A 15121-nucleotide genomic window follows, 5' to 3' on the forward strand; every position below is an offset into this window, starting at 1 on the left:
GAAGAAACAGATGCGTTTAAAACACATTAGAAAATGCTTGCAGGAAATAATTTATGAATAGAGTTGTTACTAAGTAAGGCTAGAGCCCTCTGCATGTTAGTATTATTTCAAGCAGTAAGAAGTTTACATTAAGATCACATAAGCAGTGAAACATGACATTTCTTACTAATTTATCGTATGTTGCTTTGCTGTTTGTTAAATAACAAAAAGTTTACAGGGCCATTTACATGTAAAGTCTGAAGGTTGTTCTGAGCTTAAAGGAAGAGAAATACATGTAATGTAGGATGCCTTCTGGAGTGGGTCTGAGCTGAATAAAACAGAAATAACATGATCATTGAGGGTTTGTTTACACCCAGGAGTTTAACTGTGCTCATGTAGCTAAAGCAATGTAACAGAACTAGCCAGGGTGATGGTTGGCTGGTTAGAATGTGTTTATGGGAATGGGAATAAATTATAGTGCTATAAGCTGTATTTATAGCAATAGCTTCACTAGGGTTGTACAGAGGAGCTGCTATGCCAGAAGGAAAAATCACATCCCTCACTGGAATAATCATGTTGTACTTCTGTGTGGAGGCCAGGCCTAAATTAATTCCAGTTGCCTTTCTGAGTACTTAAACAAAAAGGCAGCTTCAGTACAGGATTTCTTTGGCTCTGGGAGGATTTAACACCGAGAGGTGGTGAACATCTGTGTCTTCACTGAGCCTGTGGTTTCTGAAGGTGCCTTAAGCCATCAGCGTCTTGTGTTCCTGTCTTGGCTCCAAATCTCATTAAAGTCAATGGGAAAACATTTCAATGCTGCAGGACCGGAGCCTCTCAAGAGGTGAGCCTGGTGTAGCTGGGTTTCTGACAACTCAGGTGTACAAATGGTAGGAAACAGTTTATCCTGGGTGTAGAAAAGTGTGCTGAAGTGTGATCACACATGACAATCACGGGCGAGCTGGAACAGATAAAACAGATTTGCGCAATTTGGTAGTCTTACTTTGTTTTTTCATTACTTTTTTTGATTCTGTATCCGGAACATAGCTAACATATCACTACCAGCCCAAGCAAGGCACCGCCTCTTTCTGGGGGCTCTGACAAGTCATTTATTCTCTCTGAAATGGAGTTTAAATATGTGCAAGAGGAATGGCCTGTCTAAAAGGCTGCTCCCATGGGAGCTTCCTCTGGCATGATGTGTCTCAGCGTACAATGTCCTGTGGATGCTGAGGAGAGGGCAGCACAGAGATACCAATGCGTGCTGGAAATATGAATTTAAATAGGGAGAAGACAATTTCCCACTTTTTTTTTTCTTTTTTTTTTTTTTTTTTTTTTTTCGGTAAGATGGAAGAGGCTAAGAGTGTAAAGAATTTCAGGTTAGACACACCCAACATAACAAGTAATTCTGCTGAGTTGAGGACTCCGCTAAGTTTGGTTTATTCCTAAGCTGAGTCAGTAGTGTTTCTAGTAAAAACTGATGGTTTGTTACAATTGGAAGTAAATATGCTATTTTCAAGCATTTTACTGTCTAATCTTGGGTTCACATCTTTTTCATAATCTTTCCTCTGAAGTGGCAGCTTGGGCTTATGAGATTCCATTATTATTTCTAACCATATTACGATTTGATTTTTGTTTGGCAGCTAGGTTTTCTGTTAATGCTTTTCAGATGGAGGTGACATCAGATTTTGGTGGTGGTGAAATTTTACCCAAAGGGAGACTTCTTATTACTAGGTTTACAGAACTATGTTACTTCATATAATTTTTACCTTTTCTTTCCCCTCTTTGGTAATATTCATCGCGGTACTGAGACGACTACTAGATTCAGTGGGCTCTGTATCAGACCTTGAACTTGCCTACAGTCATTGCAGGAGCTGGTTGGAGGTTATTTCTAACCTGCATCTTCATGAACCTTGCATTTTATTTCCATCTCATGAGATTTTTTTTCACAAGTGTATTTTTTCACATTAGTTTCCATTTAATGTGACCACAGTTGCTGCTGTCACAGCTACCACGTGATGAAGAAGGAAGAGAAACACACTTTCACAGGGTTTCTGCACATAGTAGCATAGAGTAATTTAAGGAGGGAATGACCTGTGCAGGCTACTTGGTTCCCCCGCCCACTCAAAGCAGGACTAGCTTCAGAGTTAGATCCAGCTTCAAGGTTAGATTAGTTTGCAGACAGCCTTATCAAGTTGAGCTGTGAACATCATCATGGATGGAAATTCTGTAACTTCTCCAGCCCCATTCCTCTCCTCAATGTGAAGAACTTATTTTATGTACATATATATGTGGAATTTCTCTTCTTTGCTGCAGCTTTTATACTGGCTTGAGGGAGGTTTTTAATTTAAACACAAAGGTTCTAGTGAGGTTTTTCCTAGGTTCTAGGAAGATTTCTATTTTCTTGGAATAAAAGTCCACACTTTAAGATAATACAATATGACAGTAGTCAAACCCATACCCAGCAGTTCTGGTGGCAGTGAAGAGTTATACAAGCTGCCAGTCTAAAAGAGTGAGACTGAAGTACAACTTCGGGTAGTAGAAGGAAGAAGTAATGGTTACAAATGCAACATCTAAAGGATAGTTTTAGTAAGAACCAGCCCTTCATTAATTTACAGATTTTTTGTTATTTATTTTATTATTATGTTTAATCACAGGACAAAATTCTTCACACATGTTTGCACAGAGATATAATATTCCTTTATTTTGGAATATTTCCCTACTTAAAATAGTGGCATTTTATGCCATGACAGATTAATTAGATTTAAATACCGCAGTCTTTAAGCAAAATGCTCCAAGATGATGAGACACAGATGCTGCCTATCCAAAAAACTGGAAAGGAACTAAAAGAAAAATCACAAAATGTTGACATTACTCAATGATGGGATTTAATCCTGGCATGACTGAAGCTGTCAAGAATTGTGTGGCTAAATCTGTTGTCAGATATAATAAACACTCTTTCTGCTCCCATTTATGTGAACATGTGCAGCTGTTGAAGAAATGGGCATCTTTGCTTCTTAGTCAAACAATACATAAAATGTATTATGCTAGAAAAGATTATGTACAAAAACAGGTGACAGAGCTGTGCTGCAATAGATTGATTTAGGGAAGAAAGTATGAGACCTACTTTTTCATATTGATTTCCTCCTGCAGTCATTGAATTGTGGAAACAGAGCTCATTTAACTGAAGTCCTTGAGAGAGAAAGAAAATGCTGTACGTGCATTCATTTTATAGTCTACACGGGAGTTATATTCATGTAAATGAAAAAGATTCACTGAATCAGTTTTCAACAACATACAATACACAACAGAATTTATTAAGAGGACAGTGCCATCCTATCTTTATCTGTCTGCTTAACTCACTACAGACATGAACACGTATCATGTATTATTTAAATGTGTACATTGACACATACAATTTATAGGATTTAGAATTGGAAAGAACATGAATTATACAACAGAAAGCTTTCAGCATGTTGCAGAGTTGAATTTTTTTAAGGCTAAATGAAGATGTATGTTACCCTTAAATAAAATAAAAATAAAAATAAAGAAAATAAAAATAATAGGGTACTTAGATGACTAAGCAGACTACCATGTTCATTCTTACTGCTCTCAGTAGTGAATTTAGTGAGCATCTTGCTAGGTCTTAGGAAAAGCACATGTAGGCTGAGCTAGAGGATGAGGACAATATGTTTGTATCCCTCTTTTCTGAAGAGGTAGGCTCTGGTAATCCATGTGTTGAAGATGCTCTTTAGTGTTACTGTGGCTCTTTACAATTTGATTTTAACTCACCTTGACAGAGAGGTGTGGGTGTTAAATAAGATTGCCACAATTTTTATAAATACTGGGGTTTGAAGAGAGGAAGAAGCCTAAGCAATTCAGAGCTTGGCTGAAACTAAGAACATACAGCATGTTAAGGGCTTCATGCTGAGCTCTGAGTAAACCCCAGGAAGAAATGTAGAGAAAACTGGGCTTTTCTAGTTCTGATGTTCACAGAGCAACTTTTTTTTTTTTTTTTTTTTTTTAGCAAAAGTACATTGTGAAATACTACTCTAAAGTAAATATAATGCAGTCTTGATATTCTTTTTAAGAAAGTTGAAATCAGGATATGCCAATTTAGCCAAGTAAACTTGTAAACTTTCAAAATGGGCATGACATTTTTTTTTAAATTACTGTGCACTTCAAAAGCCATCAGCTGTTACCTTCTGTCCTGGAAGCCATAAGGCTCCTATAAATAAACATAAGATAATATAGGAACAGGAAAAAAGATCTTATGCCAGCAGTTATTCTTATTATTAATTCTGTTGTTTCTTTTTTTTTCTTTTCTTCTTTGCAGTGTATCCTATTCAGTGCATGTCTCTGAGGACTACCCAGGTACTGTGCAACATTCTTGTCCATGACACATATATATGTGTTACTGTAAATTACAACGTTCAGATGAGAATATTTGAAAGGGTGTTAATGTGTTCCAGGTGCATCCTTGTGCTAATCACTTTCCATTAGTCAAATAATTTTCACAGTCATTTCTTCCTTTCAGGTATCATTTATCAACCGGGTCCGGGTGAGAAAACCTAGTTCACAAGTTTACTGAGACCAGAGCTTGTGATGCTTTCCGTGTCTGGAGCCAACACAGTGATAGAGGAGGGAGAAAGTGCCTGGCTCCTTTTTGGCATGGTAGATAAAGCTTGATCTTTCAAGAGGCTGAGCAGTCTGGCATGGGGCCAGCACAGCACTTCAGTGTGTTAAACCTTAATGAGACTGACAACTCACGTTCTTAAAATTAAGCCTGTGAACTGTGCAGTGCTGCTTCTCAGGGTCTGCAGGAGTCAGGGTTTGTGTACAGGTGTCTCTTTGGTAGCGTAAGCTCGCAAAGCTGTTCCCAGCTGCTCACTTCTGCCTCCCTGCCATACCCTGAGCCGGGTTGGTAAAAGCAGTTGTGTAACCACGTGGCCAACCTGTACGGTTGTGAATTATCCATGTGAAAGACAATCAGCCAAGAGCAAAAGGTAATATTAAGCTAACTTGTTTCCCTGATTTCCTTCACAAAGAGCCTTCACAGATATTTTTATGGCACAGAGGTTAGCAGAAACAGGAGAGATAAATGGGACACTGTGTAAGCAGTGGTATATGGCAGTACTGCTGGATTGCACCACACTGTGTATTTTGTATCCTAGGAATATTTAATAACGTAAATACTATGAATTATATGAAAGCCTCTCTCTTTATCATTATCCATAACATTTCCAAATGATAATATTTCCAAAAGAAATATTTCCAAATATTTGTAAAAGAAATATTTCTTGATTCTTTTGGAATCTCTGAAGTTGTGAGGTTTTACTTCTTCACTAATCAGCAGGCATAGACTGTCTGGTCAAAATACCAGTGTTTGAAGCAGATTCAGAGAGAAATCAGTGTGTCAGTGATGATAAATACAGTTGATTCTGTTAAAGAATGCATACAACCTTTAAGAGAGAGATTTTCTTTTTCTTTTTTTTTTTTTTTTTTTTTTTTCACCAGGAAAAACTGCTACTAATAACGATCTATTCAACAGGTATTATGTGTAGAAAGTGAGATTCATAAAGTACAGTCATACCACTCGTAAATTGATAGATTGTTTACTGGATTGGCCTGGCAATGAAAAAAACAAATAGTTCTTTTCAATAGTTAGAAAAAAATGTTGATGGTTTGTTCAATTAAGTGTCAGTACTGGATTTATTCATTTCAGTGATAAAGCTATTACGCGCCCATAGAACTTATTCTCTGGGAACCCCTAAACTAAATGACAACACAGAACACTGAACCAGCAGGTACTCCTGCAGCAAATGAGATTTCATCTCCTGGCAGGCAAGCTCTTCTGTCTGACAGACCTCAAACGTCCCTTACAGATGCTCTTTGCAGCATGCACTGATGGTCTACAGGCCTAAATGACTGTCACCCTGAAACCTAATGGGTATTCTCTGCCATCATCCCCTATTTTTTAAAGCCATATAAAATTTGATCTTTTTACACTGTAGCTGACTTGGTGATGGGGAGCAAACCAGTTGTGCATGTTTACTGATTGAAATCTAACCCTTCGGGCCTTTGGAAGCACTGTTGTAGTATTTTTTTGCTATCTCAAGCTTTCATGGTATGTACATCTGCTTTGTGAAGAAGAGATATCTAGTGTGTTAGGAATGATAATGACTCTTTGCCATTTTACAACATTGATGCTGAAAATACTCACTCTGATTTGGTGAGCCAGTGTCTTTGTCTCCTGTATTTGTACTAAATCTTTTAAGTTAGCCATGATCAGCAGCAATGTTATCCCTTTTCTGGCATGTATTTTAAGGGATATTTTAGGGACACATCAAAGCGAGGTGGTGTCAAGTAAAGAAACTCTCTACTGGTATCCTCCTCCTCAGCTGGAATATGCCTTTCAAGCATTGTTGCTTGTTACTAGAGTTCAGAGCAGTAGATGCCCATCAGATAAGTTTCCCACTGGATAAGTCTTTACAGATCATGGTTTAAGTCAATTAGTGTGTAGCTGTATCAAAGTTGTACCCTTTAGAGATTAAGGGTGTGCAATACGCAGCGGATCAAACTTCAAATACTAGCAGAAGACCATCAGAACTGATTATCAGATAAATCGCTAGTGTATGTAATAAATATATGGAGAGATAAAAGTGCTGCTTTACAAATGTTCATTCAGCCAGAAGTGATACCACAAGTGAATTTTAGATAGCATAAAAAGACCTTTGGGTACTGTGTATACTCTATCTCCCTGCACTGGTATTGTATATGCAGCATCACCACATTGACACTGATAACAGTGTGCAGATATTGCTGAATTGCTTCATAAAGCATCAAAAGATTACAAACAGCTAAGCACTAAATCATACCTCTGGGAACCATAATATGACATGACAACTTTCAGTAATAGAATGTGTTTGAAAGTTTCATAATTGCAAGTGAAAGCTAAAAATATGCTCACAATGGTGCACTGAAGAAGTTAATCAGAAGAGTGTTGAGACAGTAATGTCTGAAAGTTATTTATACATTGCTGAAAATGTGAAAATATAACTAAAAATTTTAGAGGCAGATAATAACAGTTCAAGCAAAATATCTTGGTAACCATTTTCTCACAGCATTTACAAAAGTGGGGGAAGATAGTGCTCCTAAGGAGCAGTTACAGAATATAACATCAATGAGTAGACTAAAGTCCCTTTAATATGAGTGGATCATGACTCCTGTGAGAACCATTACAGCAGCAAGTATTTTGCTAATGAATATATGTTTTGACTGATACTTGCTAGCTGCCATAAACTTTTAGAACTGCTGTGGTCTTTTATCCTGGTGATTTGTGGGTTATGGACACATTAACAGAAACATCCCTCTCTTAGACTGCGTTAGACTGCAGCAGAGATGGGGACACCCAGATTGGCAGTGAGGAATTGGTTGCCTACCTGCAACAGGTTCAGGCAGACTCCACCTAACTGTGTTGTAAATGGGATCTTGAAGAAAGCAGACCAAAACCAGTATCTTCATTTCAGGTTTCATTACACTGACAGGACAGGAAAGGAAAAACACACACACAGAAACAAATACAAAAAAAGCAGCGGTTGCCAAGTAGAAAAGGAAAACAAAAGCTTGGCAGTGAAAAATATTATCCAGCTGCCATGAAAGAATGACAAGCAATAGGCATAAAATGTAATTAAAATCAATAAAACCTTAATTCAGTCAGCCTTTTTTCCATATATTCTTGGTAATCATATATTCTGTACAGCACAGATTGCTGTATTTCCTACTTTTTCATATAGCAATACATTCTAGCACATGGATTTCCTTACCTGCACCCAAATAGTGAGAGCTGGCTAAATTTATTTAGATCTAAATGATGCTCTCTACAGCAGTAAGCTACGCTTCCAGATTTGGGAAAGGAGTGGGCATGTGTTGTATGCCCAGAGCCATCCAACGTGGTGATGCTGGCACTGAAATGGTGATGGCAAGGTGGAGCCTGCAAATAGAGGCAAGGCAGGGGGTCAGGGGGAGGGTGAGAAGCAGCTGCCCTGGGTGCATAGCTTACAGACTGACAAAAGTGGCAGGAGGAGCGAGTGCTGGCAGATGGCTGGAGGCAGCCCCTCTTACTCTCACTGTGCCGTGGCTCTAAAACACGTCCCCGTGCCAAGCATGTAGCCGAGCAGATGCGGACTGAGCAGATGGAGCAGGTTGTGGTGCCCACGGAGTGCAGCACTCAGGGGAAAGTGGGGACAGCCTCCGGGAGCAGCTACCTGCTCGCAGTATGTGTTTGCTGTGCTGTGCAGAGACTACTTGGGTTACCTCACGGGACAGCGCAGGAGTGGAAGTAGGCGAAGGTGTGGGGTAGTGCCAAACGTGGTAGCTCTGCGTGAAGGTGGCAGAAAGGCTGGTTCCCAGGTGGCAGGCTGGGAAAGCCCCATGTGCCTGTCTGTGCATGGCAGTGCAGCTGCCCGTCTGCAAAGGCAGAGTGGCACACCTGTGGGAACCGCTGACGCTGCTGCAAGGAGGGGGCAGCCTCCCTAGGGCTCAGTCTGGATGCAGACTTCCCAGAGCCACTGCAGTATAGGTGGCAAATTGCTGGATTTACGGATCAATTAATGTTTACATTATTTCTAGCATTCCACTGGAAGCACCGTGGTCAAAGGCTTTAAGACTTGGGTTGCAGCAGTGTGTTTAAAAATGCATGCGAGTTCATGCCCTGTGCTGATGCGGAACCAAAGTGCTCAGAATCATGATAGATCAAGCCCTTTCAATTCTCTTACTTGCCTCTCTATCTCTGATTATCTTAATTGTCAGCCTTTCTGCTCTAGAGTGGAAAGTCCAATTTAGCCCAGATCATTAGAAAACAAAATTTTAGTACTTTCATAGGCAGTTCAGCAGTTCATGTAAAATTAGCTTCTGTTCATACTGCATAAAAACTTGCTGCTCCTTTTTTTTTTGTTAGTGGAGGTTTGGTTGGAAGTAAAAAATCACAGTCTATTCCCACATTTTATAAGAAAGTTTGAAGTGTGCTTTCAGTATTCATACCCATACCGAAAGTTTTTGAAGGGAACAAAAGATTTTTTTTTTTCCTGAATCAGGCACAAGAAGTGTTCTCCATTGATGAGAAGATAATTCAAACATCCTTTTTGTGACTAGCCAACAACATGAGGCATATATCTTTTGCATAATATGCTGTTAACAGCCAGCTCACTGCATGTTTGACCAAGCCTGAGTGTTGGTATCGAGCATGACAGAAAATGTAGAACAAGTCTTCCTTTTGGAAAAGGTTGGCAACAACCCCCATGGGTCTTGGGACAGTTCTGAGCAGTGCTTGGTACACCTCATGAAAGCTGTGATGTTGGAATGCAGGGGGGTTGGATGTATATTATTTGGTTCTTCCATCCTTTTGGTACTTTTCTTTTATGTACAATCTCTTCAGAAAAAGGCACAGCAAGAATATGATAGTGTTAGGTTTCCCTCATCAGCTGGGAAGTGATTCATTATGATAGAAGGGTGGGTTGTGCAACGAGGGAAGGGACTGGCAGAGCACCACGGGACTTCAACATGCAAAGTGTTTTTCTTTCGTAGATAACACATATGTTTCCAGTTCTGATAATGATGAAGATGTGTTAGTTACAACAGAGCCAATTCCAGTAATTTTCCACCAAATTGCTACAGGTAATCTTATGTCCTGATTATTTTACCAAGTTCATATTTTGTGAGGAAGGACAAGACATTTCCTGTACTTAAAGGGAAATGTGTTAATGTGTGTACTTGTACAGCTCACTAGTTCTTCACAGGCTTGCTGTAGTAAATTGTCCTACATTTCAGAATAGAATAAATTAAAATAATTCTTCTTTTGGGGATCAACACAATTGTGTAGGGAGAATGTATTTTATTCCTTTAATGTCCTGCAGTCTGTTTTAAAGTAATTCTCCTCAAATACAGTTAGAGGTGCTTAATACTTCCCAATTATAAGTTTTCATGCTCACTTGCTTAAACCTTTATGAAATCTGTACCACTGGGGATGAAACAGTCTATAACTATCATTGTCTCTGGTGAATTATTTCAGAAAAATTCAAACAAAATGGTTCAGCTATTTCAAAAATGAGACTATGGGAAAATTTTTTTTTTCCAGTGATTTTGGGAACCTCTTCATTGGAAATTACATCCATACTTTCAAAAAAAAAACCTAACCAAACATTTGATACATATAATGGTATTTAGAGATTTAGGCACTTATAAACAATATATAACCACGATATCTATATACTCCACACAGATTTTTTTAGACTTTATCAGCTAAATTCCTTGATGATTTCAGGCTATAGGAGAAACTGAGTAAAGTTTCTTCTATATGAGTAAAGTAAATATAGCTGTTCTGCAGATAACTGTGTTTGACTTTGTGGTATTTTTATTATTGTTACAGAGCTTTAAGGTATTTTTGTGTGCATGTATAACACAGAATTACTTTGAATTCCAATGGAAAATCAATACAATTTTCAGTCTGTGATCTCATTTATGTAGTAAATCAAGAATAATTTTACTAAAGTGGCACCCTAACACAAACTGGTTTTAATAGCCTGAAGTTTAAGATTTTATTAAATTTTATTAATTTGAATAGATTAAATTTTATTTGCAAGTGTGTACGTAATTTGAAAAGTAAAGCCTATCATTTAAAATAAAATCTAAACCTATATTTTGTATATAAGTCAATCTGATTTAATTATTGTGGCGGGCTTTTGATCTTTCATTCTTTTCATTCTTTTTTACACAGAAGTTTAAATTACTGATTGGGAAAACAAAATCTCCTGAATGGACCAGCTGAATTTCATTTTACAGTTAAAAACATGAGTATTCTGAAATGTAGTCTCTTGTTAATTTTAGACTGTTGTATTGTAAACACTTTGGTGTCCTTCATACCTGTAACTTAGATACTTAACTATTTCAACCAAGTACTTAAAGTCAGTATATATAAAAGTATTTCACATTTTTCACAGATGTTCTCTATTTTCCCTTTTATTTTAAGAATTAAGAAAAACCAGCGATGTCAACTATTGCTTATCCATAAAATCAAAATTACAGAGGGAGAATGGAGAGGTATGTATTTCTTGTATGTATATTTTAACAAAAGATATTTTAAGAAACAACAGAAAATAATATGTAATGGAATAGAATTCCTGTCAAATGCACCCTTACAACACATTTTGGAAGAAATGTCTTGGCTTACTTAGGCCACTGCTGTGGCCTACAGCAATCCCACTGGAACTTTTCCTGACAATGTTCACTGTAAGTAATATCTGGAGTGTGAAGGTTTTTCAGTCATCATTGTATTTGTGCTGTACCTCTGGTATGGGCCCCTAACTAGTCTCATTGAGATGATATTAAGAAAGAAATGGCAGTAAAAGATGAGGTCTTCAGGGGCTGACAGTGTTAGAGCCTCAAAGAAAGTACCACATAGGCTCCCACCATGACTGGTGCAAGAGATTGAGCACTGTATCAAAAATTCAAGTGCTTAACTTCAAGACTTTTTCTGACAATGCTGATTTCTGGATTTGGAATAATTGTTTTATGACTAATGCCTTTTAGGCTGTGATCTGTATTTTATTCCAGAAAAAAGGGGCTAAGTATGATCAGATGGATAATGGATATTGGTTGGTTGTTGGCTAATGGATAATATTGGATAATGGATATGGTTGTTTGTTGTCATTATGTGAAATTCCATTTGATTTTAAAAACTGCACTTGAAAGTATTTAGATTCTACTGCTACATAATTGTATGCAATGCTCTGTAAACATTAAAAGTTTAAATGCAGTATTTACCCTTTTGATGCAGAATCTACCCCTTTGATTAAAACTTGGAGATATAGTTAAGTTTCCATGGGACAGATTTTTGAGTTTTTCCTTTTTTTTTTTTTTAATTGAACAAGGTGCGTAAGTATAAAAACACTGAAAAAGCCTTTAAATAAGTTGCTAACACTGTTGGCTTGACAGTTAGAAATCTGAGTTAGGATAGGGTGGGTTTTATGCTATTCTCATGTGAGAGTTTCATTTCTCTTTAGTTGGCATTGATTTTTTTTTGTTCACTTGGGTTCTGTTTTAACACAAACTTCCTCTTTAGCTAGGGTTATTAATAAACAAAGATGATTGAAGTCACTTTGTTTCTTTTTAGTAAAGTAGAAGGAGATATGATTTTTATGCCTCACCTCAAAAAATCGCTGTGAAATTGGCTGAAATACAATTTTTGTTCTATGTATACATGTAGTAACTACAGAAGGACTTTAGAGGTAAAGGTAAGGAGGTGGGATTGTATTGTCTGACCGTAGAAATTGGTGATGAGTATATTTGACATTTATAAATGTAGGGCATTCAGGGGTACCTTCTCTTCTTTGATTCACACGTCTGATTTGTATTCCATTGTGACAGTTCTGTGTATCATGGAATCATTTAATGGTTTGGGTTGGAAGGGACCTTAAAGATTGTCTAACACAGGAATGTGTAGGACATAAACACAAAATGTGCAAAAAGTACATGGTATTTGGATTGAAGTAAAGAGTTAAGATTTTATCAAGTATTCTTTATGGTATCGTTGTCAGAACAGAGCCTAGAAATAACTAATGTATTATGAGAAACAAGGATTAATATTTTTAATTAATTACATAATTATAACTAAAGGCTTCATTGGTAACAAGCAGAATATAACCCTGCAGTTCATGCTAAGTTGAAGTCTGTACCATGAGTGGTTCTATTTACTTGCATGCAGTTATTCACAGAGCAGCCTATTTAGAGCAGGTTTTACTTGGGTAAGCATATTACTTTCTAATCTTTAATTTTCAAAGTCTTAGAACAGAGGCAGTCAGAAAATTAAGTTTTAACTTTCCTGGAAACAGGCTGGTACTTTTGTTATAATAATTAAGTGGAGATTTGTCAGAGTTTTTCACAGAAAGGGACTTAAAGGATCCCATGCTTAGGCTTGAATTATTTCCTTAAACTATTAGAATTGATTTACCAGAATCAAGTTAATTAAAACTGTATTAGGTCACTGAAATGCTTAGTGAATTAAGTACAGAACCTCTGTCTTGGTGGGTAAAGTATGCTTTGTTTAGCAGGACCACAGGGTGAAGTAGTCCTGAATATTCTAGTCCAATTCCTAAAATACCACACTGTCTGTATCCTCTGACAAAGTATTTTTCTCTGACATACATTCAGGGTTGTTTTCTCGTGCCCCAACAGTGTGTGTAAGCTTTGTCTGCTCTTTCACTATGCTTAAAATGGGCCCATAGTACTCCTCATGAAAAATAAAATGTTTATTAAGTGTGCATAGAGATTATTTGCAAAATATACTCTTCCTGCACTCAGAACAATAAATGCAAGACAGAAATACTGCTTTTATCATTGTTAATTTTCCTTTTTAATTAAGGAGTCACAGCACAACAGCACACTTGAAGAAGATTCTGAAGGGGATAATGATTCTGAGGAATTTTATTATGGAGGACAGGTAATGAAGGATATTTTGCAAATGTTTCAAATTTATATCTGAAAGCTTCTGTGGTTCATTCTATTACAAATTTTGGATAATTAATTTCATCTGTTTTTTCAATGTGTGAATGTAATGTAATATAGTATTTTACAGTAAAAGTATTGGATATGTTATGCTGTATAATGATATCAAACTTAAAATAAGGTGAGCTCCTTTGCATTTGTAAAACTGCAAGAACAGAAAATCCAGCTGTTCTTTGGGATGTTTGAAAATAGAAGCCAGTTGCTTTTTTCCAGGAAATAGACATTTACTCTTTACAGCATATCCCATTATTGATATAAATGGGAAGTCAGGCTAGATCCAAATTTGTTTCCTGTTGGAGGGTTGCCATTTTGTAAAGTCAAGAGCACTGCAATTTAATGGTAAAAAATGGTTATTACAAAACAATTTTAATCTAGGCAACGATCCATTCTTTCTCCGAGGTCTACAGTTAAATTCACCTTGAAAAATGCTACATATTTTTAGATAAATGTGCAGCTCTGTTTTCCTTCTTGTTCTCTTAGCAGAATTAGTTATTATTATACCCTGTGATGTACTGGGAAATAAAATCTCTTTATATCTTTTCCTTTTGCAACGTCAACAGAACACGCTGCTAGCTTTCTTTATTCAGATTTTTCTTATCACTGTAGTCTAAAGATTGCCCCAGAGGAATCATTCCTCACTTACGTTTTTAGAACTGTTTGTTTTGATGAACGTTCTAGTGAATTACAGCTGGCGTTTATGAAAGTTGTTGCTACCTATGCCCGGAGGCTGAAGCCGTCCCCGCCCTGGGAGTGCAGAGTGAGGCTGCAGGAGCGTGACGGCAACGCCGGCCAGTTGGGTTGGAGCAGGGTGTGCGGCATGCTGATGAGCAAGCAGGGCATTGCTGAGCTTCTCCTCCAGTAGTGTGGTGGGGCTTGAACACAAAATATGAGTTAAAGTGCATTATATTTACAGTAAAGTATAGAAATCCCACCCCTAAAAAGCTACAGAAAGTGATACTGAAACTGGAACTGAAATAATGTATTTTCAGTATCAGAAAATGACTGACGGGGGTACAGACTCACGTTCACTTGAGAAATGACTGCAGGAGTTGCCTCCCTTCCTCTGCCTATTAGTATAGCCCCGCAGAGTGCTGGAGGCGGCTGTGTACACATACTTCAATGCAAAGACCAGTATCTTGTTTTAATCTGCCTGAGAGGAAAATTCTTGTGATTTTTGCCCTGTGGTGATGAATTGTGTGTACTGGCTTCATTTTTCAACTCTACTGAGAGAGCAATAACCTCAAGGTGAAGGAAAAGCCAGCAAGCAGCTGGGAGTGCTTGCTTCTTGAACCAGTGCAACTACATTTGGTAGAGGATGCCTGCCAGTGCCCAAATGGATGAATAAATATTAACACTGCCTATGAGATATGAACAGAGAGAGCAGTAAATCATTTTGCAAGGTGTAAAAGAGCTGTGTAATAGCAACCACAGGTCAGAATTCAGTTGCCTTGTTTTTGAGGTTGGAACTGCATTATATTGCTGTTCTTTGAGCTACTGTATTTAATTGAAGGAACAATAACAGAAAAAAAAAAAAAAAAAAAAAACAGTAAAATTGTAGTTAAATAGCAATAAAAAAAAGATAGTGGAT

General features: G+C 37.5%; 1 protein-coding gene across 6 annotated transcripts in view; it reads left to right on the forward strand.

Moving 5' to 3' along the window:
- PARP8 (poly(ADP-ribose) polymerase family member 8) overlaps positions 1-15121 on the forward strand; it is a 127636-nt gene that overhangs the window by 64826 nt on the left and 47689 nt on the right. For 5 of the 6 annotated variants that reach the window (XM_082784358.1, XM_082784355.1, XM_082784356.1 and 2 more), the window contains 4 exons: positions 4310-4347; positions 9559-9648; positions 11000-11070; positions 13391-13468. In XM_082784358.1, coding sequence (XP_082640484.1) covers positions 4310-4347; positions 9559-9648; positions 11000-11070; positions 13391-13468 — 277 coding nt within the window. Of the gene's footprint in view, positions 1-4309; positions 4348-9558; positions 9649-10999; positions 11071-12049; positions 12264-13390; positions 13469-15121 lie in introns of those variants that run through there. The other variant, XM_082784359.1, reaches the window with a different exon arrangement.

This window comes from Aythya marila (genome assembly GCF_965140915.1).
Source record: "Aythya marila genome assembly, chromosome: Z".
Lineage (NCBI taxonomy): Eukaryota > Metazoa > Chordata > Aves > Anseriformes > Anatidae > Aythya > Aythya marila.